The 27731-nt window shown below is 41.7% G+C and overlaps 1 protein-coding gene across 1 annotated transcript; it reads right to left on the bottom strand.

Annotated features, from left to right (window-relative positions):
- Positions 1 to 929: 929 nt before the first annotated feature.
- CMC1 (C-X9-C motif containing 1) lies at positions 930 to 27375 on the bottom strand. Its single transcript, XM_026045530.1, has 3 exons — positions 27228 to 27375; positions 3636 to 3726; positions 930 to 2412 (listed from the first exon to the last, which is right to left on the bottom strand). Exons 1-3 carry the CDS (start codon positions 27358 to 27360, stop codon positions 2298 to 2300), a joined length of 339 nt encoding a protein of 112 aa, XP_025901315.1. The 5' UTR covers positions 27361 to 27375; the 3' UTR covers positions 930 to 2297.
- Positions 27376 to 27731: the final 356 nt, after the last annotated feature.

Genomic DNA, 27731 nt, shown 5'->3' with positions numbered 1-27731 from the left:
ACCGCCGGTGTTACGTGTTTTACCGGGAACTGGGTGAAGAGAAGGGCCAGCTTTATCCAGGACGTGCAATTCTAGGTAGCACAGCAGAGCTTTCTGTCACCCCAGCATTTGCTGTCCCTCAGCCGAGCTGCTCATAAAAAGGAGAAGAAGTAATACTTGATATTAGGTTAAATAATCAGGTAGTTAGGATAAATTATTAGGTTAAATAAGAGGTTAAAGGGGGAAATAGGTTGTTGTAGGGCGTATCTGCCAGCTGTGGCACAAGGCAGAGTAAAATCCAGTCGTGCTGCGGGCGAAGGCCCCTTCCCTTAGCACTGTCCCCACAGCATGTGGTCCAGTAAAGGTAAGAACACCCAAGTGCTCTTTTTAGATCTTCATAATGGAGAACAGAAAAGGAGGACTGCTGTCCTCATCTCATGAGCTACTTTAAGTTTCCTTTTTAAAATTAAAAAAATTAAAATATTTTAAATTAATTAAATTTAAATTAAAATTAAAAAAATGTTAATTATTAGAAAATAAATATATTTTTAAATTTAAATTCCCCACTTGCTGTGCCAGGGGAGCCAAGAGCACGTACAGCTGTAGGAAAGGTGAGTCCACAGAAGCTATTTCACAGTAGTTAGTTTTGGAGCCGAGTCCACCCAGAGCGGCCTGGCAAGCTTGCAGCTTGCTCCACATCCTTTCAGCCTTCTCTTCACAGGCCCTCCCTGCTCCTTCCTCCGAGCTGCTGTCCAGTAACACAGGCGCTGGGATTGTTATTGATGACTGTAGTAAGATGCACAGACTACAGTGCAAGGATTAACCTGGGGGGCTAAGTACCTCACCTAGGTGCTTCCTGGAAAGACTGATCTGAATTTCCACTTGGAATAACTTTGCTGCAGTACCTATTTTGGGGAAGCAGTGCCAGTAGGAACAAGTTGCAATCTGCACATATTTTTGATGAAAATGTAACATGCTACCATATGCTCAGACTAATGTATTTTTCTTCTCAGAGCACGAAAGCAACCATGTAAGTAACTGTCATAAGTGAACACATTCTTTCCTTCATTTATGAAGAAATTCCTTACTCATTTCAAAACACTTCAAAAGATACCCTAGAACAGCAGAGTTTTAAGTGCAATCTCCAGTGAAACCATTTACTGGTATTTGGGAATTCTAAAATTAAGCTGCTTCAAGTGACAATATACAAAAGACACTGACTTTTTTAAAAATAGAGTCTTGCTTGCATGCTCTAGTTTGTGTAACACTGAATTGTTACTCGATATTTAAGATCTGAGGTTCACCTTACATACGTAGTTGAGTTGTTGTTTACTCATCACTGCACCAGACAGTTTTGCCAGTGTGGTCATTCACAGCTSAAGTGCAGAAGTTGGTATAATGCTCTTGCTTCTCAAAGGGGAAAGAGGGGGAGGATTCCCCCTCCCTGGGCTCTGGGTCTACATCACAGACTTGTTTTTCTTCTGGGGTCCAAGGAGCCAGTCAGGCGCCCTGCACGGGCACCACGGACACTTGAGTGAGGCTCACGTGGTGCTACCAGCTGCTCTCACTGCTCTAACCAAAACCAGATGAAGCCAAGTGGTCCAAGAAGCTCTTGTGCAACTTGCCATCTCGGTCCTGTAGCAAGAGGACATCAAGCTGTTCCAAGTAAGTAGAAATTGAGCAATGCGACATGTTTCAAGTGCTGATGACACCTTCTGCATGCATTTTGCTCTGTCTTTTTTTTAAAGCATGACCTCTGGTCTGATCTTCTGCCCGTTCATCTTTTGCTGTAGGAAGACACCACCACTTACTGAGTTTTAGCATCATCTTGGTATCCTTTAACAGGCAGGGAATGGACTTCTTAATATTCCTTCCTCCCAGGGACAGTTCAGTTGAATGCTGTCTCTACAGACCCTTAACTTCAGATGAWAAACAGAATGATTTTAGGGTATATCTATTTGTGATCAGTGCCAAAACCACTTAAGGGTGAATTATTTAAGTAAGTTATGCAGACTGCCTCGTATCATGTATATCATGTAAATCAGTAACACTCTCTGGAACACAAGGATCATAAAAATCTCAAGTCCCCAGGGAGAGGGACAGACTTTGTAATGTCACAAACTGACAGCATGTTTTGTTTCTTTTAATTACATAAATGTTCTTGGCTTTTAATTTCAGACATTTTATTCTCCATACATCCTACTTTGCTTATTTCAGTTGAATTCTACCTGGGRGGCTAGAGATGATTTCAGAAGTCTATTTAAATTGTTCAAATCAAAGCTTGATATAAAATTTCAAAACTTTGTTGTAAGAGTCAACTACACATTTGAAGGAAGCTTCTTTTTTATCTTCTTAATTCCAGTTGCTCTGTATTCTTCTCTTTGCTTCAAATATTCTGCTTTGCATTCTTCATAGAAAGCTGGATCTTGATAGCTACAAGACAGACACAGATATAATATTGTTTTTCCTCTTGGAAGAGGGAGCAGATAAGGCCTCAACAGCACTCAMCTGATCTGTCTCAAACCCACATTTGCTTTCCTTCAATGGCCAAGTTAGTCGCTATATTTTTAAACTCTAACTAATAGGCTGGTCTACATCCTCTCATAACCTTGCCCTCTGTTGAGGCATGGACCTTTTCAAACCCATGTAGTGGAAAAAATGAAGAGGAAGATAGAGAAGGGCAAATACAGCTGGATTTCAATTTAGCTAAATCATACATTTTTGTTTGCAATTAGCTTCCTCAGCATGTGGATCTGCAGGAGTGCACAGACATTTATGCAACCTAGTAAGTACTATTAACTGCACTGGAACAGGTTCAAGTATATGTCTTCAATAGGAAGTGCATAGGCCCTTGGTCATGAAGTTTAATTAATTTTACTTGCAATTATTTGGAAGAGCATTACTTAAATACTAAGCCTTTGTTCAGTAGTGTGTATGTGGTTGAGGTAAATTAAAAAAAAAAGCTGCATGCAGGTATGGACAAGTAAAACTGAGTACTGCAGCAATTTCTGTGCAGTTAGATTAGGAACTTCTGCCTCCCTGCACATGTTTTTTTGCATCTACTCCTAACTACCCAAGAATACTTGTCACTATTTTAAAGGCATTTAAGAGGCTACCTGACTTATCCCACCATATTATTYCACTTAATTAACCAAATCCCCACATTAAACTCACTGGAACCCATTCTCAAACCAAGAAATTCCAGAATTCAACGTGGCAGCCAGATAGGGGCAAAGGGAGACTTGAGAAGAGACTTCCCTTCCCTCATGGCATCGGGGACTAGCGGAGCTCTCTGCCATCCAGCGTAACTGCCCCTTGCTGCTGCTCTTGCTCCGCGCATCTGCGGGCCCTTTTCACAACAACTAGTGACTACTGGAAGCCTCTTGTGTAAGGGAAACCCGAAGGAACGTACACTAACGTAGCGTGGAGGTTCTTCTGCACATCCCATGAGCTCAGCTTTATGAAGGAAACACCTTGAGCAGCCCGCTGTTCTCTGAAGTAAAAGTTGGCTTCTCACAAACTACTACTAATTAGGGTSCTACATCCAAGTCACAAGGCTTGCGAATCCCATGGGAGAAGGTTCAAGATCTATATTCATTTCTGTATTAGTGTAGGCCAAAAAAATTCAGACAAGAAAGAAATCAAAAGCGACTTACTAAGAAACCAGACAATCCTTCAGTGCTGTGTTCTCTTGCCGACACTTCACCACCATAAGAAGACCAGTTTCTTTACAGCATTTAGTAAATGCTGGGGAACAAAAACACAAAACATCCCTAGTTAGAAAAAAATGGCAATTAGTACAACCCCCACCCGGGTGTATCTTAATCCAAATGAAAACCATCCCTGACCAGATCTACTATTAGAATCACGGTTCTCCTCAAGTCCCGTGCTGTTTGTAAGGTCTTTGTCACTTGTTTAGCGACYGCATTTTAATTACGAGTTGCTCCTCACATCCCAACAGCTGCTCTCCCTCGGCGCCGCCGCTAAAGCCCACGGCTTCCCGAGGCGGCGCCGGTCGGAAGCGCTGGAGCTTCCCGCCCCAGCGGCCGCAGCGACCCGAGGGGCAGCGAGCAGAGCCGGGCAAGCCGGGGGGCTGCAGCCGTCCCCTGCCGCGAGGGCAAAGCACTGAGCTGCTGATGAGCCCTGCGCCCGCATGGAGGGATGGTGACTCGGGTTAGGGCGTGTTTTTCCCTCTGGGAATAGCTACAGTTATGTCACATTGTTGCCACACTCCGTGCTSGTGTTCTGCTTAGTAATAATGGTGGAGAACTAGACCAGAATCAGCCCTCTCCGAGGAGATCCCAAGCTGTGTATAAGCAGCCTATATTAGTAATCAATCAGCGGCTGTGTTTTATAGATGTGGAAAGAGAGAAAAAGCTACAGAGAGAAAACAGAGAGAAAAAGCTACAGAGAGAGCTACAGAGAGAAAAAGCCAAGGGGGCAAGGGAGACGGGCCTAGGTCAACCAGAAGCCAGGCTGAGAGCCAAGCCAGATCTTCTGTGTTCCTGCCTGGAATGCCCCACTTCTCCTCTTCCTCGTGTTTTCTGATAACTACCTGGTACCAGATAAATGAACCAGGCAATTTTTATTTTATTGAATACCTTCAGTAAAACTTCCAGTTAACCTATTAACTACCAAAACTTCATGATGCTGCAGGAACTTAATAATACTATAAAGCGTAGATTAAGACAGCTATACTCAACTGGGCATGTATTGGCATTGCTAGTTATTGTCCTGTTGGTATGCGAGTTTTTGGCATAAATTCCAAACCAATCTTCCCTTTTTGTCGATCAGATTCACACTGCTTACAAAAGTAGCAACAACTTCTTTGAGCACTTCTAGGAACCGACTGCACAGACTCACCTTTTCCAACTGTGCCGAGAACCCAAGAGTGAACCCTAAAACTGAACTAAAAAAATCTATTTTTTGTTGCTTCTGTTGGACTATTTATATTGAATGTCCCCCTATCAACATCTCATATAAAAGTCATACATATTATTACTCTACATATAAATTATCAAACAGATCCAAGGATCAGAAGCCCTTGTGAGGGTACAGTCCTCATTTCCAGCTCTTTAAAATCCCTTTGAGCAGCTTGTAAAGGAACGTGGTGGAAGACGGGTTTAGTTACAAACGTCTACGAGAAGCTTTATGGGAATCCAGAAAATGTTTTAATTTCAGTTATGCTCTGTCTGCCCTACAGCTCTTCAGTGAACCAGAGCATCTCACTGTCGAGCTGCACAGGGTATTAAAACTGCAGCTTGGGAGAATAACCTCACAAAGAGAAAACAGTATTTCCAGAAGCAGTCTCAAACCAAGGATTAATCTCAGCCTATCAAAGTCACCCCCACATTCCTCACTCAAGCAGCGTTGATATTGCAGACCAAAACTTCAGGGTGCGTAATGAGATATTATASCACAGAACAACAGGATCTGATTGCAAGCCCTTTGTACTTTAATATTTCAACAGCTCCGAGCAGAAATTAAAACTCCGGGGGACCCGGCGTCACACGCAGAACGAACCTGTTTCCCGAGACTCTCTGCCATAAAGAGCCCAACTGYTCTTTCACTGCTTATTCTGGAAAGAGACGGTTGCTCTTTTCAAATTCTGCCCACAATCCAATCTTTAGAATTCCAGAAAACGGCTTYCCAGGGCTTTACACATTCACATGGGGAAAGAAGGATTTCCTTCCCTTAGCAAGCGGCAAGCTACCCAAGTAGGTGCTTACAGACAAGCAAAACTAGGTGCAAATTTGAGTCCAATTCATTGCAGAATGGTAACAAACTAAATAAATATGTTTCAAAGAATAAAAATCATTTCTAGCATGTAGGGAACAAACACAGAAGTCTTTCCACGTACCAAGCAAGAGAAGGATAAAACCTGTTTACAACTTATTATTTCTACACAACCAGCAAGACAGAAATTGCTTTAAGGGCTCCTCATTATTATTTTTAGTGCATGAACTGTAACATGAGGGCCATTTTGGAAATGTTCATTTTTTGAAGATTTAGAATATAACAGTAACTTAACATTTTTAATATTCGTATTTGCAGTGTTGTGCAATGAATATAACATTAAGTATTATTTATCAATCATAACAGATATTTTGCTAGGTTTTCCTGTTCATAAAATAAATGAAATATTCCTTATTATCAAGATAAAATCGATCCTCTCGGGTCCGCCTGTAGTTTATTTAAAGACTTTACAATTTTACTACTTAAGAGAAACTCCTACAGAGGTGTTATCTCACCATTTATATTTTCTCAACACTTATGATATTGCTATCACACTCTTAAATAAAAAAAAAGGAAAAAAAAAGGGCTTGTATCATGATCTGGAGTAGGCTTACATTCTATTCCCATGGTGTATTTTTTATCCTCAGGAAAAAAAATAAAAATAAATAGTTTTGTCCAAGGTTTGGATCTTTCTGCTTTACTGCTTGGTGAAGAAAAAATGCCCAAGCAACGAGATGGATTTGGGGGGAGAAGGAAGGGACAGAGAGCGGATGCAATTTAGTTAAAAAGAAGAAGAACTTGCAACCCAGGGATCCACAGTCTGTGCTTGTAACATGCGAACAAGAAAAACACCAAAATGGCGCAAAACTTTATCAACAATATTTGATGCTAAAGTCATGCTTTTAATTTTGTATTAAATTGTAATTTATTAGCTTGTTGCTTTGCAGATTAGTCAGGACGCACGGAACAGATTCCTGGTGCATTTAATGAGCCACAGGAGGTAGGGGAGCGAACCCGGCAAGGCTGCTGTTCATTGCGGAGTGCGCTGGAGCTATTTGGGATTTCCAAGCCCGTACAAAGGGAAGCTGCTCTGTAGATTGAGCACGGTTCAGTTAACATCACTGAATATCTAATACCTCCAACTCAATTAATTCTCACCTGATTAAGATCAGGCTGATATTCAAACTAAATCATCTCTCCAGTCAAGTAGAAATCAATATTTCTGATTTTACTTTTAAATTACGATAACAAATAAAATACACGCATCGTCGGTATGCCAGGAGTGGCTTTCCTATTCCAGCCTAGGATGGCATGCATAACACAGCTGATTAAAGAATTAGAATAATTTGAGCAACAATATATATAAGACCGAGATTAATTTGAATAGAGGGAGATAGCATGAAATAATTAAGTGCATCCTATATAGGGCAAACAGAAAACTGACATAAAATAACCTGGATTCTTTCAAGTGAACCTCTGTTACCAGATCAACTACTGTGTCTGCCCAGGCATCCATTCACTATATGATACCAGTAATGCTATAGATATCCATTCGCTATATGATACCAGTAATGCTCTAGGGCTCCCTTTTCCCTCCCCAGGAGCAGCTGCCCCGCGCTGCTCCATGCACCAACTCAGGCTCGGATTCCCTGCCGGGGCAGACTGAGGCAATCTGACTACCTTAGGGAAGGGAGATCCGCCCTTCCTGGGGATATCCCTGCTCTCTTCCAGTGCCTTGTCAGTGGGAAACCAGCTCCATCCGAAAGCAGGCAATGCAACCAGAGGATCCTCCAGCAAACCAGAGGGTATCTTGTTGCTCTCCGCTATGAAATGCTGCAAAGTCACTCACGACTGAGAAGGGAAGATACAGCAAGAGAAGTGTCAAAAAGGTGGAGAGCACAGCATACAGGGAGAAGGAGGTGGAAGATTCCCCCCAAACTACAAGCTCCCCTTCCCTAAACACACTGCCTTGGGATAAGGAATGAGTTACCAATATCCTAGAAGGCCCTCTGAAGACTTTGCTCTAGGTGACACACACAGGTAAAGATGAGGAAATGACAGGCTGCATCAGACACCAGACCCATTCATTCTGCATCCCATCTTCCTCAGGAACCAGTGACAGCAGCTTCAGAAAAAGGTGCCACCAAGRCTACATTATGGCACAGCTTCCTCCTCACCATCTCCTACTGCCAACTTGGCTTGGACCCTGAAGCATTAACTGCTCAKATCTCTTTCAAAGCACTGACAACTCTCCAAGACAAGAGGAGGAACAAAGAGTGAAAAAAACAGCCAAATACCAAAACACACATACGGATTTGAATTCCCTTCAGATCAAGCTGTGCCTGGCTTATGTCCTGCTTGAGTCCCACCTACTGCAATTGTGTCATCCATCTGTGTCACACTCTGACTGTCTTTGTTATTAAGAAGTTCTCAAACTTTACTACTGCAAACTTGTGGCCTGAAAGTGCAGCTTGGCTGCAGAAGACCCTGCCTGTCCTGCCAGCCTCCCTTCTCCCTGGCAATTGTTTAATGTAGCCTTAGGAGGCCCAAGCAGCAGAGAGGAGCAGCAGCCTGTGCAGCCCCAGATGTCCCTTCTCCAGAGCAATCCCACTAGCTTGCCCTCGCATACGTGTCTCAGGGAGCCCCGTGACAGCAGATAAACAAGTGGCAACGCCAGGAGATTAGCAGAGGAGTTAACTAAAAAAAGATGTTGTTCCCAGAACAATAATCCAGGCTGGCTCCGGAGCTGAGAAAACAGTGCAGTGTGAATGACTGACATGAACTCACATGGCAGCCCCGGCAGTGTCGGGCCAGCTGTAACGGGGGGCCCGAGGGGACACCCGGGGAGGCTGTTCGTGAGAGCAACAAGAGAGTGGTGTCCTAGTTGGGAGCAGGGCACAGACRGCAGCGCCTCCCAGGCTCCCCCTCGGACACCATCAGCAAGCTCCGAAATGACCTGCTTTCCCATTCAGGTCTCACTGCTCTCGCTGCCTTCCATGTTCCAAGGCCCTCTACCTTCGCTCACAAACCACAGCCTCCACAATATTGCTCTCTGAAATAACTACAAGCTCTTGGCTCTGGCCAGCTGCTCTCAGCTGGCAAGAACATTTCTTCTCTGCAATTAAAGCTTTCAGGGAGCTTTCCAAATGACTATCGGAAACCCACAGCTTATTTAAACATTCCAATTTAAATGCTAGCCAAAGTTTGTTTTTTCTCCAATCACAATACAGTGTTGACTCTGAAAACATAAGTAGGGATTCTCCAACATCACTTGATTCAAAACAGATGTCGTTATTCAGATATTGATCTATTTTTGTGTTTATTACAGAATTGTAAAAAAAAAAAAAAAAAAAAAAAGTAGTTTTCATTGCTGTTTGAGAGCCCAACAATCATCACAGAGGGAATTTCTGGGAGAGTAAAAAAAATGTTTTAGGCATGAGCATTAAGTAATAAGTAAAATCCAGAAAGCAGCATATGAAGAGCACACAGTAGCATTCCCACAGGAGGACAAGGATTGCACTGGGGAAGCCTCCCTGGACTGGACCAGACTCCCTGGACTCACTAYGGGCAGTAAAGTCTAAAATTCACCCACACTGTCTGAGAACTGTGTTTGCCAGAACTATATGCAGAAAATCTGTCCAGAGGCACAACCACGGGCAAGAGTATGGATGTTCTTCTGTCTGCCCCAGTTAACCCACACCAGTAGCACCAGAGGAGATGCTGGGACCTTCTCCTCCTGATTTCCTAACACACACACTAGGAGAGAGTCAATAAAAGGGATAAACAGCAAGTTCAAGAGGACCACTAATTATTTTCCATTAAATAAGCAGCCCAAGGCTCACAGGCAGGCAGCACTAGCCCGCACCAGCCGCTGGGTTACCCCTCCAGGGACCAGCCCCGGCTGGGCTCCTGCCGGGGATCACGGCCCGTTTCCCACCGCCCTCCCCGAGYGCCCGGCGCGCTCCGCTCGTGCCGCGCGTGCACGAGCGCTGAGCAAGCTGCTTTCTCAGGGTGGCGGGTGGAAAGGTTAAAGTTTTCAGCTCGATAAGAACTCGGAATTCACAAATCAAACTTGACTAGGGGAAATTTTTGCCTAAGTAATCGCATAGCCAGAACAGATTTCCGAAAAACCTTACACCTTAAAATGTCAGATAGTGCTTTCTTGGCTATTGCTGAATGCTGATAAAATGTCATGGCAGCCGCCATCATTTAGCATTTGTTAGTAGTTTGCCTTTATTCACCCAAATTTCAGAAGAGCTCAGACTTCAACAGGCGAGTCCTGCTGCTACTGGCTGGGAAAGGCAYCCGGAGCGCCGCAGCACCAAGGGAGGGTCACGTCCTCAGACACATCAGGACGCATAGCAAGGGAATGTCTATTCAGAATACGGCTTCCCAGTGACTGCACTTTCTCAGGTGAGGACGATTTAAGTACTCAAAGGTGACAATTTGCTGGGCTGCTCATGCAGATTTGGCAGGACAAGCAGACGAGCTTTCTTTCCCCTGGAATTACGAAAGGTTCTTGTAAGCAAGGTGAGCACAATACTGCAATACAGTTCACTGGGTAATTCAGGATTGCTTTCCCCCAAATATCTGCTTTATTAACGTTCCCATCAAGTACATGCACTGCCACAAGCGCAGCTACCTAGTCAGACCACGCTGCTTTTAAAACTGCTTCCTTTAACAGCGACTCGATGCACTTTTCTTGCCATGCTGCAGTATCTCTGACATCAAGYGTTACCGAACCAGGCGCTGGAAGAGGCAGAACTGGAACAAATGCAAGTTCCCCCATGGCTACTGTCTGTCACTGCCTGCTTCCACACAGACAAGCACCTCCAGCCCGAGCTGCTACTGCTCCTTCGGGAGCAGCCCAGCCACACGGGGACAGCTGAGACACTAACAGAACAGATGATGGAAAAAGAAAGCCCCACGCACCGAGGCTGGAGCGAGCGGCTCCTGAGCTGAACTCCCAGGCAGAGCAGGTACCAGCACAAAAGACAGATTTRCTGCAGGGGCAGTGACGGCTTCGCTCCACGCGGTGGAGATAGAGCAGGTCACTTACTCCACACAGCTCTGCCTCCACCACGAGCCAGCTCTAGTGCCCTGCTTATTTATTTCTTACTCTGTTCAGGTTACTGTTTCCAACATTAAGGTGTTTTTACTCAAAGTTCAACCACAAAAATACTTTTATTTCCCCTCCTCTGTCTGAATGAAACAAAATGCCCTTCAAGCAGCAGGGAAAGGGGGCCGAGCGCTGCTGTTGYGGGAGGCGGGGAGGGAAAGCGAGGGAAGAGGGACAAAGCTCTACGGCCTTGGGGTGGCCGGGATCATGGACACGCTCGCCCTCCTTCACAAGGGAAGGTCCTGGTCCTGCCCAGAGCCCCCTCCAACCAGCCCTCCTTCCAGCCCCTCCGGAACCGGCCACAGCGCATCCTCCCCGCGCCCTCTGACACTGTGTCTGCATTCCRAACGTTCAATTCTGAACTTTTTAAACACTGTTAAACAAGCTGGTTGGGATAACCAGGTAATAAAAAAAACACTGAATGCCACACCAGCAGATAGTCCAGCCTCCACCCTGAAACACTTGACCTCTGTTGCACAACGAACCTTTTAAACGGGCAAGCAGTAGAAAAGAGGATATTYTGAAGGGCCCTGAAAGCTCCCCACGCGCTGAGAGCTGCAGGTCCCTCAGCTTTTCAGGCAGCACCAGCCCAGACCTGCTCACGGGCACTCCCGTCCCCCAGGACTTGCAGCTCCAGCAGCGGGCGCGGAGCACAGAGCATCACCGGTCAGCCTGGGCAGGACGTCCAGCCCTGGCTGGGGCCATCCTCCCCTCCCTGGGCTGCTCAGGATGTGTTTCTGATGTGAGAGATCTTTGGGCCAGGAGGTACGAAACCGCTTTTGTTCTCCCACAGCAACACGTTAGCCAGGCGCTATGCAAGCAGTTGTCTATGGTTAGCAAAGGAGGCACATTAAAAGCTTAGGCGAGGAGAAATAGCACAGCTTTAGTTTAGAACCCACTCTAGTCTCGTGTCTTCCCATGAAACGCCATTAAAGCCCACTCTGTTAACCATTCACCAAGCAACAAGACAAAGTCTCTAACAGCGACAAGAAGAAACAGAAGTTCTAGCAAGTTCAATCACAGCATCCAGTAAACAATGTTCAAGACAAGACCGGGGAGAAGAACTCCTCTGTGTCAGTCAGTGGAGGCTGAGGTGAGGCCAAATTCGAACGGCAGCAGGATTCAGTGGCTGGGATACGAACAGAAAATCAGGATCTTACTGCCAGCTTGGCTTCCTCAGCAGCACCTGCATCTCTACGTACCCTTCTGTCTCCCTGTAACCTTTTGTCCTGCCTAGGACTAGCTCTATGGGACATRTTTGGGCCATCACGTGAGCACCATCCATGGCCGGGACATTTGACTGCGACCAAGGGACGACCTGGGYAGCTTGGCTGCTGGGCTGAACGGAGAACACAGAATCTGGCCCCAAATCTTTGCTCCCTTATCCAGGTTTCTGAAGTAGAAGAGCTTTTCCTTCTGAACTCGCAGGCACATGTGCCTCCAGCAGCAACAGATTCTTCACTATGTAAGTTTTTCCACAGCTTTCTCTCACCTGATTCTGAAGGAAAAAGAAAACAACACCCAAAAGCTAGCATATGCTGTATTAATGTAAAACCCCTAGAGGGCAACTAAGCTGCAATTGCAACCTGCATAAATATTCAGCTCCTTAACTAGTTTACAGATTATGTAAACTATTTCCTTCAACCTTTTTTTTCCCCCTCATTTAAAAGAAATGAAAGTTTTTTTTTTTTCTCAAATAACATTACTGCTGCCTATTTAGTGTAGGTTAATCACCACTGCCCAACCAGAGATTGGGTTCTCAACCCAACAAAGCTCAAGCGTGYGCAAAAGAGAACAACAAAAGAAAACACACGCAAAGGCCTCATTAAAACAAAGAAAGAAAACAAGCATTTGAAAGTCTGAACTCACTGTCTTTGCACTAAAGACCTTTAATAATAATTCTTGCTTATTATTCAGCTTAGTATTAATTTATTGCATAGCATCTGTTTTCTTGTGCAGCAGACTGCTCGCAAGTCCTGGATTTCTGAATGCGAGTTTATAGCGTTGGGACTATTTGCCTGGTTTCCCGTGTACACTATGTACTGCATCCTTATATATCAAGTATTTGGGAATGTAAAGGGAAAAAACGATTAAACAGGAAATACGCCCAATTACTCCAGCCCCAGAGAATAATATTGGTTTTTGTTTTGTTAAAGGGAAGTCTAGGTCTTTTGCTAGACATTAAAGTTTAAATAAATAAATAAATCACACAAATTAATCTGGACCATAAATGCGAAAAACTTTCAGTTCCCGAAATTCTCCTTAAATTTTACAGTGTTGAGCAACTCCTGGATCCAGCCTTCTCTGGAAKGAAGCAACAGGTCAGTGCTTCAAGGCCACCTTTTTCCAAGCCTGGTGGGAGCTGGAAGGCCCTGCCGCATTTGAAGGGAGCTGCAGGTATCTCCACCTTGATAGAGGAGGCACTGCCAAGTCATAGGAGTACTGAGCAATGGGCGAGCAACCTGAAACAGGTTACAGGAAATCTGAAAAGTGGCAGAACCAGCGTTTACTTAGTAGACTGTACTTGTAAATAAACTTCAAGATATTTGTCAAGACACTAAGATACATTTGAAACTAGGGAATTCTAGCAGCTGCATATGCGGTAATTAGAGTAACTGTTAAAACTTACTATTGACTCGAAAAGCATCTAGGAGAAGATGAAATATCTTAATATAAATGTTAAATTATTTTTAACTACTTTTAATGTAAATGCTAAATTAACACAYGTGCAGGCCTTATCTCCCCCCAGCCTCACTAGGGAGGCCAAGTTATTTTTCAGGCTGGCCAAGCTCTCGTTGCAAGTGCAGCACTGGCAGAGCAGGGCCCGTGCTGAACGGCCAGCGCTGCAGCGAGACCCTCTCATTGCACCACGGTGCAGAGAGGCTCGTGCAGCCACRAGCCCAGCAAAGCCCTCGAGAGCAGTACGAGGTAGCCCTGACACACCGCCTGCCGCCTCCAAGTGCCCCAAGCAGCTAGCTGCCATTCACAAGGGAACTTCATTCTGTCCAAAGCAAACTGCTGCAGTTGCATCACTAGAGACAATGGTATTTTTTGCATTTAAACATTCTACTGTGAGATCCTCTTCCTCACCAGCAATGGTAATAATGAGACACTAATTAAACTCAGGTACTTACATATTTAAATATGCATGCAGTGCTATAGAAGTCAATGGGACTAATATACTTACGATTAAGATCTATGACCTCAAATCTGCATGGAGAAAAAAAAATCACATGCCAAATTTCCTGAACTAGTACTTAAACAGAAAAGGAAATGGTTGGAAAAGAAATATTAATATAATTTACCAGTCCCCTGGGAGAATGCAGCCAGAAGGAAGGTACCAGCTCTGGAAACAAGCTCCTAGAGGAGAGTGAGACCACTCTGCTCATGCGTCATTTACCGGCCTCATCCCTGCCCAGCAGTCAGTGCCTCTCCAAAGTGCAAGCACAGTTGCTAACTAGCGTTACAGGAATGAAGTGAACATGAGTGAAGAATACAGATTCCCCAGACAAACAAGACAACCTAACACTATTCTGGTTATATTCCAATTCAATATTTAGCTAATAATCTGTTTTAAAATTCGAATTAAAATTTAAAATACGAATTTTCAGCTTCCGAATAGCTGAAGTATATCAGAATCAACCTACCTAACAGCCCTTGCTGAAGCAGGGAGAGTCTATTCCCCACACTATTCACCTCCATTTCCAAATGACTGTAAACTTTCTCGAGTTGTTTTAAATGTATAAAATAAAAAAAAATCCAGCACATCTACAAGTAGATGYTCTTTATTTTCTAACAAGTTACATCACAGACAGTTTCCAGAAGAACGTGGCAAGGACACTTGTGTGACAACGCTGCCCAAAGGGATGCCTGCAGAGCCATTCAATAGTGTCGTCATTCAACAGCAATGAAGCGTCGTTACAGGCAGTAGATATAAAAAAGATTTAAACCTCAGATACTAGCTAGATGTCATTAAAGACACCACAGAAACTCTTTATTGAGACAGTGATCATTACATCTCTGGTTATGTAGCTCAAAATCACATATATTCTCCTAAATTCCTATTTTTTCTCTTAAATTCCTGTTTTACAGGAAACAGTAGAAAGTTTCCATTCATTAACTAGATATATGCTGATGCCTACACTAAGGTAACAATGCAGAACAATGCCTTAAAATAAGAATACACATTAGKATTGCAACATGAAAAATATTTACCCTGGACTTCCTCAAAGACAGCAGGTATTTGCCTGTTTGTCTCTATTAGCCTCTATCTGCCTTCCCTGTTGTCCTTGCTCTCACTTCCCTGCTTCCTCCATCGTGCTGCCCTTCCCTTTCCAATACTCTCCTCACGGAGCTGCTTGGCAGTCTGCAGAAAAACAGAAGGGACACCTGTACAAGAGGTGTAACTGGACTAGATCTTTGTGCGGGCTGCAGTGCAGGGGTATGAAACAGGATGGCACCCAAGCCAAGCACAGGCTTGTCCACGTTGTTACCCTAGAACCATATCCAGGATGGATATTGTGTACCAGTTAAAACTGGGGCAAAATCTCCTTACATATTTCTTCTGTGTTTAAGATCTTAGCTCCTTTAGCAGTGTTTGGAACAGGGTATGCATCTCCTACGTGCTTGTTCTTAAACAGTGAACAGAAAGCACACCCCAGGAAGAGCTCACATACACCAGGAAGAACCAAAAAAAAAAAAAAAAAAAAAAAAAAAACACACCACACAAAAAACCACAGAAACATGAAGAAACAAGAGGAAAAAAAATCAGGACAGATGAGCAATGGCAAAGATTCTTTACACCATAAAAAATAAAGAGTGCTTTTCATCATTGGCCTTATGAATTACTTTGACTGGGCTGTCACATTCACTGTAGAAAATCACCACCCCAAAGGCAGAAAAAACACAATGGGCAAAGTGTAACATGTGAAGTTGCGGACTGTGGTCACTCTTCTCTACTAGATGTCATTTCTTTCATCCTGAAGTCACCCGGTAAATTTAAGTGGCATTTCTATCTAAGTCAAGTTGGGGTTTTTTGTTGTTTTTGCTTTGTTTTTTAAATTTTGTGTTCCCAAAACAACTCGGAAACATCCTACGCTCTCCCTAAGCCATGTCATGTCCATCAGTAGAAACGTTTTTTCAGGATAATTTCAGAATGAGCCTTTTTCTCCTTTTCTACATAAACAGTGAAAAAGGAAGAAATGAGAAAAGAATTTCTTCCCATTTCTTCTATTTAAAGTGCCACTTTGCTCTGACCACTACCACAAATCTGCCTAGTGTCTGGGAGTCTTTAAGGGTATTTCAGTAATTTATCAGCAGGCTGATTTATTTTTTTTTTAAACTCTTTCGATAAACACAGAAGACGAGTAAAAATATCGCTCTTTCAACTGCAGATTTCAAAAGTTATCGATATCGATGGTATCGATGAATTCCTATAAATAATGAAACAGGATACAAGACAAAGGACAGGAAATCTCCCGCTTAAAACATGCTGCCGAGCATTTAAAGACAGTAGCTGTGAAAGCCAGTCATTAAGCAGGTACACAGCTAACACAGGCAATGTCATGCAGCAAGGCTAGAGCAGCGGGGCTCTGAAGAAGCCATTCTGAGTGTGCTAGCTCTGAATGGGACAGCATTCAGGCAAGGTAAGATAGAAACGGTTGGAAGTACTTTGGAGGAGAGCAAGAGCTTTCAACAGGTTCAGGACACGCTGAAGGTTTAATAGGAAAAAAAATCAGTAATACAAGAAGGACAGAATCAAAGTTCTGTGTTTGATACCTAAATACAGAGATGCGTGTGGGTGTGTGTTACACAGCTGCACATACACAGACCCCAACCTGCCTTCTTGTCATAAGAATAATCAACAGCACAGAAGTGCAGTGGGCAGAGCAGGCAGAGAGGAAAGGAATAATCCTTTCCATTGATGCCACTGAGAATATAAAGCACTTGATAGTCTGGAAAATTTAATCCAGGCATTACAAAACAAACAAACAAACAAAAAAAATCATTCTTTGAATAGTGGAAAAAAAATAGTAGTGGAACAGTCTGTTTATAGAAGCTGTATCATTACTCAGACTGCAGGACCATTACAGGTATCTATAGAAGGCCTAAGAGGAAGATAATTGCCCAGGAACCCTCCGATGGACTTTCCAGACTTAAAGTTCTTTTATTCTTGTGCRTGTGCCCATATGAAATCAATACAGGGCAAAAAGGGAAATTTTCTAGAGTACTCAAGCTTGATAGAGTCTCCTCAACTGAAGCTAATGCCATAAAGCACAGTCAGATCAGTTTATATTAGAACTAGGGGTTGTACTTTCAACTCTTCACTCAACACTTCAACTCAAGTGCTATAGCAGCCCATCTACTTTCTATATTTTAAAGATTTTTAATAACATTACAATTAAACAATAGGATTCAAAAATCCTTTTTGTTGTGTCTCCATAAGGGTACTAGCCAAAGGTTAGATGAACCATCTCCTGCAACAGGTGTGGTCACCTTTTTGCAGTGCTTTCCGATTAACTTTAGGTATGTTCAATTATAACAAAGCAGATGAGATTTCTGCAACGAAGAAACAAAGCAAATCTGAGCTCAAGCCTGTTAATGCAAATATAAGGATGAATTTATGCATATAAGTAGCCTGTGTGAGTAAATGGTCAGTAAAGGACTTTTTATATGTTTAAGATAATCTAAAAGCTCAAATATGTCATTGATCTGCAGGCTCAGAGGCAGCTGGCTTAAAACAAGTTAGTTTCTGTTGAAAGAAGAGAGAATGACAAGATATTCCCTTCAGAGACTCTGGATCACAGAGCAGAAGCAAGCAAGCTATAATGTGCAAGACATTTTATCTGATAAAAAAAAGTAAAAGAAAATTCTGAACTTGATTATCAAGACCTGAAAAAAAGGCATTTCAATCTGAAAAAAAAAACCCTTTGTTTAAACTCAGCTCAGGAAAAACATAAGGTGGCAGGTCTCTTATTATCGTAATTGCTGTCCAAAACTCCTACAATTATTTTCAGTCCTTCCCAATATGGCTGATCCCCATCCATGGAAACTTCTTCCGATCTGCTCCTCTCTAGCATCATCAAAGGCCACTTACTTCAAGCTCCTCTTCTAACTTACTATCCCATCAGAGCTAGTATCTTTCACACCTTCCTTAACTCTTTACTAGCGTAAAGCACTAATGACATTTACAGGAGTGTTTCTCTCCAACACAGCTAACACACAGCAGCTAAGCTGTATTTCTTGCTGCCCACTCAGTAAATTTCAGATTCCTCCATAGTCCCGGTGTTCCATATAGCTCTAGTGTTCCTTGCCCAATCCMTTTCACATCCTGTGATCAGCTCTGTAATAATTCACTCCTCATGCAAAACGCTTCCCCCCTCACATCATACTTTTGCAATTTGTTTAAAGGCATTTTATATTGTTCTTAGGCAACATGTGGTTCAGACATTCTTTAACGCAAGATTCCTTTCTCTTTACTTTGGAGGGTGAAAAGCTGTTAACATAAAACCTGGAGAGATAACAACAAAGTGGAGAGATAACAATAGAGTGCAAAGGTCTTACCCTGCCCTTACATTACTGCAACCTTCATTTCTCTCTCAATCAACCACCGCATCTGTAGAACACTCTTTGGAACACATATTTGCCTTCCTACTTTTCCATGTAGCACCACACAACTGAAAAACAACTATGATACAAAAGAAACCATAAATCTGGAGATGGGGAAAWAGAGAATTGTGTCGCCATTAAAACAATCATGCGCAAGAATGAGGTTACAAGAAGAGACAGGAAGAGACAATATGCCGTCATGTTAAAAATATGAAATTTCAGTAGACAGAAATTTCAGTGTTCTAATATTTCCAAATTCGCCCCAAATGTCAAAAGCATTAAGAAACACTTAAAACACCACATCTTATTAAGACTGTGATTATTTGTTTCTACTTTAGCTTGCATTTCAGTATTGCTCAGTAAGGTCTGTCGCTGCAGCCCTTTCTTGGATTGGCTCGGCTGGCCCTTAAGAGGGTCCCTGCAAACACACGTGCAACAAGGATCATCTTCCAAGCACGTCAGTCCATAGGAAATAATAGAGACTAAAATCACAATTCTCAAAAGACACTGCCTCCAAAACAAAAATATCAGTATGCAATGGCAACTATTATTCTTAGCTAAACTGGAATTAATGTTTTACTTTTCCTGACTCAACGGGACAGGTTAAGCAGTCATCTTTGGCAAAAGAACTTGTCAACTTCATGGGCTTTCTAGTGAACAAGAACGACAGACAGAATCTTTGCCCTACTACCTTCCCCTGCATATCATATATGCTTTTATGAGGTCAAAACATTGCCTGTAGGCTATCCGAAAGCTCACCACTTATTGGTTTGTACTTCTGAACATACAGTAGATGTTTTCTGACGAAAGGTAAGTTGCATTTTTCACTGCTGAGCTTAATCATATCTACACAAGCCATTTTGACTTCGATAGTTGAAAAATAACCTATTTTCCATGCAAAAGTAACCCTGGGGTAATGTTCATAATTCATATAGCATATAAATATTTATACACATGCATAGGGAATGTGGTATGACCTCTTAAAATATTAGATTGATTTCCAAAAGTGGCTAAGTGTATTACTTTTGAATGCAGCATCCAGGAGGGGATTATAATTCAAAACTGCTAAACTACTTAATACATCATTAAGGCCATGCAGTTAAAATAACAGTTACTCCGAGTCCCATGTTGGATTTCCACTGACAATACATTGCTACACACGACTATYTCCAATACTCTGTTAGACAAGCTGCAATGATTAAAGGAGTCCCCAGCAGCACACCAAGCATACCAYACCTTATGGTGTGCTTGGGGTCAAGTATAAAAATGACTGACGGGTGTCAGAGGGTGTCTCTGGGAAAGAAAAATATGAGAATCAACAGCTACTGTAAATAACTTCTGGGAAAAGAACCTCACCTGAGAAGGGGCTGCAACAACGTCACACACTCCTGCCCTTTATTGGGAAAAGGATGACAGAGACAGCAAGCAAGCACCAGCAGCAAGAGGGTTTCCTACAGACTGATTGAAATACCATCAAACAGCTTCTGTCCGGCTGTACCTGTACACCTGTATGTCTGCATCTTCCCAGCTTGCCCCAAATGAACCTCACCAGGAGACTGCAACATGCCACCAGCAAGTCCAGTGAAGAGGACTTGGACTGCAAGTCAAGCCCAACACTTCAGTGGTCCAAGAAATGGTACACAAGGATAGACAGATTTTCTCCTTTCTTTYTACAGGATTAAAGAATTACTTCCATTCTGCACACGTTAAAATACTACCAGTCCAGGATCTGAAAGAGCAATTTTCCTCCTTAAAATGGATCACCAGCACCACAATATGGTACTTCTACACACCATCACAACTGTACAAGAAGCTGTCCCATTATTCCATCTTCAGATGGCCCAAGTTCTTGTCCCAGATGTTGCTGCCCRTGTCCTGCACAGAAATATGCAGACRTCCCCCATTTAAACAAATATTTGTTAACTTTCTGTAATCACTCTATGCTATGTTAATATATTTATGCTGGATGAAGAAAACAATTTSAGATTCAGGTTCCTAACCAGAAAACAATAGAATCTCTAACTGGAGAAAACTAAAATGAAGGAGTGRACAGAACATATATAACCTATCATCAAGACTGTCGCATAGGAGCATTGAACTACCAACATCGTATTTGAAGACCTGTAATAATTATCTCTAACAGGTAAGAGAATCAAAATTAAGACAGTGCTCGTAGGATACGGCAACCTGKCTGAAATTGATATTCATTAGAGTACTCTTTGCATGAATAGGAGCATTTGGACTCTGTGGTCTTTATCAGAGCCCCAGCTGGTAATGGTTGAAGGTTAATGCCTTACCCCATTCTGTTCAATTTTCTGTCCTAATTAGCCCTCCAAATCTATAGCTGTGAGCACCAAGTGTCTGTGCTCAAAAGAAACTAATTAATGCTAGCAAATTAGATCAAGTCCAAAGATCCAACAGCCAAACTCTTAAATGCTCCTTGTTAATAGGAAGTGTAGCTGTCAATAACTGCTGTTGGTGGCTATAATGAGGCCTCTTTCTTTCATTGAAAGTGATTTCATTTCTCTTTGTCCTTGTAAAAGCTGTTCCATTCCCTAATAAAAAAAATACAACTAAGTTGCAGTGGTAAAGCTAGCAGCCTGACCCATTTCTTGTGATCAGCTGGGTTGAAATGACATAGAAGAGGAAGATATATATCTAATATATCCTCTTTGTGGAGGGGAGGTTCTGTCCAGTTTTTCTTGGAAGCCCTAACGCTAGTTATGATACTTACATTTCCAGCACCAAGCACACAATATGTCCTTAAGATTCTTTTCTATAAAATTCCCTGTATTAGCTGGAAGTATCATTTAAAAATAATAATAAAAAAAAGGTCACGAGAGATCTAGATCTCATTTCTCCAAATTTTAATTTACATGTAGCTGTGCTCTCTACATAGTTAGCTGGAGCAAAGCTCAATATACCACAATYCCTCTAGAGACTGTATTAATTCACGTAGTTAAATGTGGTGAGAGTAAATGTGCATTGAAGGTATATAGAGACACACTACTTCTCCCAAATAAAAGCTACCGTGAATAAGAACATTATATGAAAACACATCTTACTCCCAGGAACACTAACCAAGAAAAAACATCTAGTAATTTCTGACTCGTACTAGATTCAGTTGAATACTATCAAAGCATGTAGAATAATCTAAATAATGGACAACAAATGCACAGCAATAATCTCAACAGCTTCATATAAGGTCATGATGCCACCAAACATTACTGTAAATAGTTTAAGATACAGATAACAAATATAGTGGCAGAGGATCAAATCCTCCCCCTCCCTTCTCCACCTGCAGTTTTGCTGAAATTACACCCTTGAATTGTATTTATCCTCCTCTCAAAAATTAAGCTGCAGGTAGTAAAGGCAGAATTCTTTTTTCACCCTCACAGAAAAAGGTCATGACAGTCTCAAAATCTACTGATTCCTCCAATAGAGCCTCTCAGGCTTTACATCAAAATGAACAATATGTATAGGCAAACCGAAGGTGTTTTGATTACAGTAGCTTAAAAGAAAAAAAGCTCACTAATTTTCATCAGTTATTTTGATTTTTTTTGCTYGAGTCAGAAGAGCATGAAATTACCATACATTTTCAAAATATGCATTTAAAAAAAGTCAAGACTCTACTTTCACCGCAAGACAAAGCTGGTGGGCAAAATTCAGTTACACATCATGTTACTTCATTTAAATTGACTTCAAGCAAGATGACTGATGAAGATGTTTGAAAAGTGAGCTGTCACATAATTTCCCATTGCTACTATTCCTTGCATCTGCCAGTGTCAAACACAGAACTGTGATCGTAGGTACCGATTGATTTGTCCCAACATGATGTGACGTTTTGCATCAATGAACAGAACTTGGCCCGCATTACAAAGGAAACGAGTAATATTTGCTCATAACTGAGTAACATCAAACTGAAATTWCCTAAGTATGTCACACATTTCTGGATCTGCGCTTCTGGTAAGACAGCATAACAAGATGATTGTTTTTCTTTGGAAGAAGAAATACCAAACACATTCTCAGACATTTAAATGGGCAGCATCAAGTGCAGTTCCATCACTGGGGCTGCTTTGTTTATATGGGCCTTGATGTGTCAGGTGTAAGGGTCATGGTCTAGAGCAGGTGGCCCCTACAGGGACAGAAACAATGTCAGTGACAGGACTGTTGAGTAACTACACGTTATGGAAACTCTGGTTGACATTGGCCATGCTCTACTGTAGGGAAGCCTGCAGTAGTGTTGCATCCCATCATCTTCACTAAGTATCAACACGAGCCCTGAGGAGAAGAGAGCTAATGGAGAAACTRAAGGACGGGAGGAGGAAGGCGGCTTAGAAATGTCCTTTTCCAGCCACACTTTCCAAACATGTCTTTTAAAGCACTGCCAGTTTTAAGAGGTTTGTTACCCATTTGAAGCCACGGTTGTTTTAACTGTACACTTTCTACAGATAACAGAATCACCATAACCATTTGTTCCAGGAAAGCTCCTCAACGTAGCACAATTGGATACACCTTTCTTTTATTTCCCTTTATTACAAATGAAAAACAGCAGGAAAAAAAACCTAAAAGCAAAAACCTCATCTCTTTGGTCAAGCCAGTGGATTCCTCCCATAACAAGTTTCAAATGAGAAACGAGCACATTTCATTCATCTTCAAATCACCCACAGGAYCAGGTCTTCAAATATCCAAATTGTTTCCATAACTTCACTGATTTCCTAATAGCAGATCTGTAGTTACCTTGGAAATTACATACAACTCAGCTACGAACCCTGGGAACTGTACAAGTGAGTCGAAGTTACAGATGTCACCTGCAGGTCATTCTTACTGCCTTTGGAAAGCCCAAGCCCAGATTGTGCATCAGTGGTAGACACTGGATGCATGAGGACTAGCACTTAACATCAGGAGAAACAAAGCTGCGTGAACTGAAGGCTAAAATCCCCTCCCACAAGAGCAAGATCCTTCTCCCAGCAAAAAACCTACGGGTGTTACTTTATAACACAACAAACAAACAGAAGGCAAACTTTGATGACTAGCACAATGACCTGAGCATCTTCTTTTCCAGATCTCAGCTTCAGAAGGCTTCTTCTGAACCCAAATCCATCACCTGTGGAAGTCAGCTAGTCAGCTTGCTTTCCAAGCAACCCACATGACACTAAGCTTAGAGTACGAGGTGTTAACAATCATGTATTTCTGTTCAAGAGTCCTCTGTACCTAAATCCATCAAGCTAAAAGCCAAAGCCAAAAGCCAAACCATTAACTCCAAGCTGCCAAGTATGCGCTCCTGTGAAATGCAGCAAACACTCCTGCGTGTACGACCACGGCAAGCCGACACGCTCTGCACAGAGCGCAGCAGGCACACACAAAACAGAGCCTGTGCGGACTAGATAAAACCAGGCAAGTTTTGGTCAACTCAATATAATCCTCCCAATAAAAAATGCTAACTTTCGGTTCCTGAAATTTGCTATGGCAAAGAAATTTACTAGAAATTAAAATTTTGTAACGGGTAACTGGCAATTACAGCCAAAAACTTGAAGAGCTATATATATATATATATAAAAAAGTAACTCTTTCAAGAACTCATTTTATAAAAGCAACGGATGAGTTAATGGCTCCTCTTTCCCTTTGACAGCACATATATGTATACCAAGGATGTGCKGATGGAGGGATATGTGAATCTTGATCTAATTCTAGATCAACTCATGCACCACTGTCTGTATAAATGCACTGAAAAATTACCGTATGACAATGGTTTCTTATGCTACTTAAGGAAGAAAATTTTTCTTATGTAATTCTCCAATAATAGCACAAAATTACACACCAAAAACTCCCAGCACACAATTACCACACATTTCATGCATATTAACACAGATGTGTTTATGTAATGGTCATAAGAAACACGTATGTGTGTTGCAGGAAGCATGTCTACCATTTAAGCAATACTCTTTTTATAACATTTTTCACTAGAAAAGTGACTGAAAAAATTATACACAAAATTAATCTGCAACTATGAAGTATTAAATTCTTGATATATGTAACAACCACTACAACAACAACACAACAATCTAAAATAGAGGTAAATGTAAATTTAAACAAAATGAAACATGACCAGGCCCAACACTTCAATTGTTATTAAAAATTACTGAATGTAAACATTTTCATTTTTATTTCACCCTTAAAGTACTATAACACCTTAACACACAAGGGCTGCTACGGGTCACCCACTTAACCATGCTAGGGTAGCAGCCCTGAGAGCAGCCCTTAACTCACCTCTTGAGTTAACAAAACCTTCTCTTTTTTTTTCCTTTCTTTCTTTCTTAAATCCTTCGGGGGTGTCCCCAGGATTCTCCTGCACACATGCTGGACAGCCTGTCACTGCCTGGATTATTAGCTCTGATCAGCTCACAGCTCTAGGTGGTATAGCTGCAGGCTAAGGCAATGGACTGTATACAGATGGACCCCYGTGCTCACGCAGAGACCTACTGAATGTATATGGGCTCCCTATAGGGACAGATATGAACCCAGTGTGATAGAGGACATTGTAAGGACTCATACTGTAGAACAGCTTTTTTGCCTGCGCTGCCAGCGCACTCACCACAATTTCCTAAAGACAAAATGAAACACAGATATGTTAACAGAGGAGTTGTTCAAACAGAACAACATAAACCAGGAAAAAACAAATCTTATAGTGGGAACAAGTTAAATGAGCACCTATGCCCTTGGTCTAAGGAGCACAACTGCACACACATGCGCACACACCAAATCTCTGGAGTTTGGATTGCTTAATTACACAGCTTGTATTCAGAGCTTGTAATTGTTTACAGCATAAAGAGCACAGCCTATTCACTTTTATTGACACCCATTTCTGTGTCCTAACAAGACAAATTTATCTCAGGAATAAYTGCACAAAGGGATGATAAATTCTGCTGCTCTCAAAACTACTTAAGCTTGATTTCCTGTGCTTTGCTTTACTTCCAATGTACATTAAAAGTGCATAACAAAATAACCAAACTGATGCTACTGCCTCTTTCTTAACAGGGGTATGAATTCTGGTCTTGCTCATCTATTTGATGATAAAAACTGCACAAGAAACATTCAGTTTGCACCTCTAGCTTCCATGCAGCTTCCACAAGCCTTGTTTTCCAAAGAATGAAATCTATTCAGGAAAAAGAATTAAAATTATAATTTTGCCTAATAACACAAAGAAAATTAATTCTGATAGTATTTTTCTTTAAAATCTATGGAGGGGGAAAAAATAAAAAAAAGAAAGAAAATAAAAAGGAGGGCCTGCTCGGCAACTGTACACAACCCACTGCTCAAGAATCTCCAACACGGCTTGCTGCCACATAACCTTAAGAAGTTGAAACCRAACTCCTCTTCCTACAGGAAGAAAGTTCAGGAGAAAGACAAGAAAATCCCAGAGAACAGCCCTCCCAGCCCCCCATGCACTCTGGTCCATCCCCAAGGTTAATTAATAAAACTATACAAATAGCTTTTACAAATTACTTTTAACTTATACTCTTCTTTCAATAGATCACAATACTGTAGCAGTTTTTCCCATTTTTTCCCCAAGAAGAACAAAGTTCAAAGTCAAAAGCATTAAATTCTTCTTACAGCAATAGAAGTTATCCATCATTTGATCTCATTTCCTTCTGGCAGATATTCCCAACTCTTTCCCCACTCTCACACTGCAAAATTCCTGCACTGCTCTATATTGTTTTTAAGTGATTAGTGTGAATCCCTGAAAACCATTTTTGAAAACTGATGCATTGTAGCTAAACTTGACTCCAAAACATTTGTCATTTACGGGACAGCTTCACACTTCCTTCTCTTATCTGTAAGGGATCAAGAAACGCCATGAAATCAGCCTGAAATGCTGAAATTTGCACTGTGACTCTTCACAGCAGYGGTTCTCCAATAATTCAGTGTTGCTACCCTGGCTTCCACAATATTAACTGCAAACATGTTAGATGTTTGCTTTCTGAAACTCTCCACTACTATATTCTCAACTTTTCCTGAAAATAGCGAAGTCCCTCTATTGGAAGAAAGGGCATTTGTATGATGTGCATGACCTATATTAGGACCAATCTAGAGCTCMATTTCTTCCTTTCACTGTTACTTCCTTCTGGCAGCAACATTCTTGACTGACTTGGTTGTGTAGGTCTATCTTTCTTGTACTCCAAAAATGTTCAAAATTCCTTGCAGGAATATATGAGTAGCAAATTACCAGGAGAAAGTGTTGATATCAAGTGTTGATATTATCAAGCTTCTCAGCCACTACCTTTCAACAGAAAAAAGAACCATGCAAAAGCAGATACATCAGCCTAGCTGAACTTCCATCTAACAAGGCAGGTATCAGAATATTGGGGGACAGGGAAGGAGGCAGCTAGCAYGAAATATTTAAATAAATTTGTTATTTATAAGGATGATAGGAGGCCCTTCCTGAAGGCTCACRTGAGGCAATTCCATTTCTATAAGTACTGAACAGAACTTACAGGAATATAATTCTCATGCTGTTCTGCCACCACATATTCCAGACAGAGATGTGAAAAGTTTTCCATCAATCATACTAAATTCCACAGCTCTCGTGTCCAAGTTATGTTGGAAAATAGTCCCCATCACAAAGCAAAGTCAACATGACAGTTTTATATGATGGTTTCATGCTGAATGGATTAGATGCAGATCATACATATTAATTCTCTGACTACTTGATTTCAGGAAAAAAGATTACATTCAGAACACAGAAGTGACTCTATCTGATCTCCGATGAATATTTCAATCTTACCTTGCACTTTGTCTGAACACAGTTCCTTGGCCTTCTCTCTCATTATTTGCGGAATCAAAACATCTTTTTCTACATGTCTCAGCTTAGAATCCTCTGTGAGAGAAAAAAYAAAATAAAAGTTTTTTCCCCACATACCAGGAAAGTCAATCTACAGAAATAACATAGCACTGTTATAGAATGCATACTCTATCTTTTGCAAACTAGCAGCAGAACATACTGTGGAAGCTCCATACATGGATCAAAAGACAATGTTGGACGAAGGAAGTCCAACATCTAAAATTGTTCGGACATCAATATGAACATTATCCTGCATATTCCTCTTCTGCTTATCAATTTACACAATAAACCAAAGACAAGGTAAAAGATCCTATTTGCACATTCTGTTTTCATTCTTACTAAAACGTGGTCTGGATACAACCTGCACAGAAGTTGAGAATTACGTTGTAATTCAGGACACTAATATTTTTGGATTCATATTATCTTTAAGCACAAATTATGGCTTTT

The sequence above is a fragment of the Nothoprocta perdicaria genome, unplaced genomic scaffold (assembly GCF_003342845.1).
Source record: "Nothoprocta perdicaria isolate Ctin4 unplaced genomic scaffold, notPer1 scaffold_40, whole genome shotgun sequence".
Lineage (NCBI taxonomy): Eukaryota > Metazoa > Chordata > Aves > Tinamiformes > Tinamidae > Nothoprocta > Nothoprocta perdicaria.
This window is presented reverse-complemented; position numbering and strand designations above follow the sequence as displayed.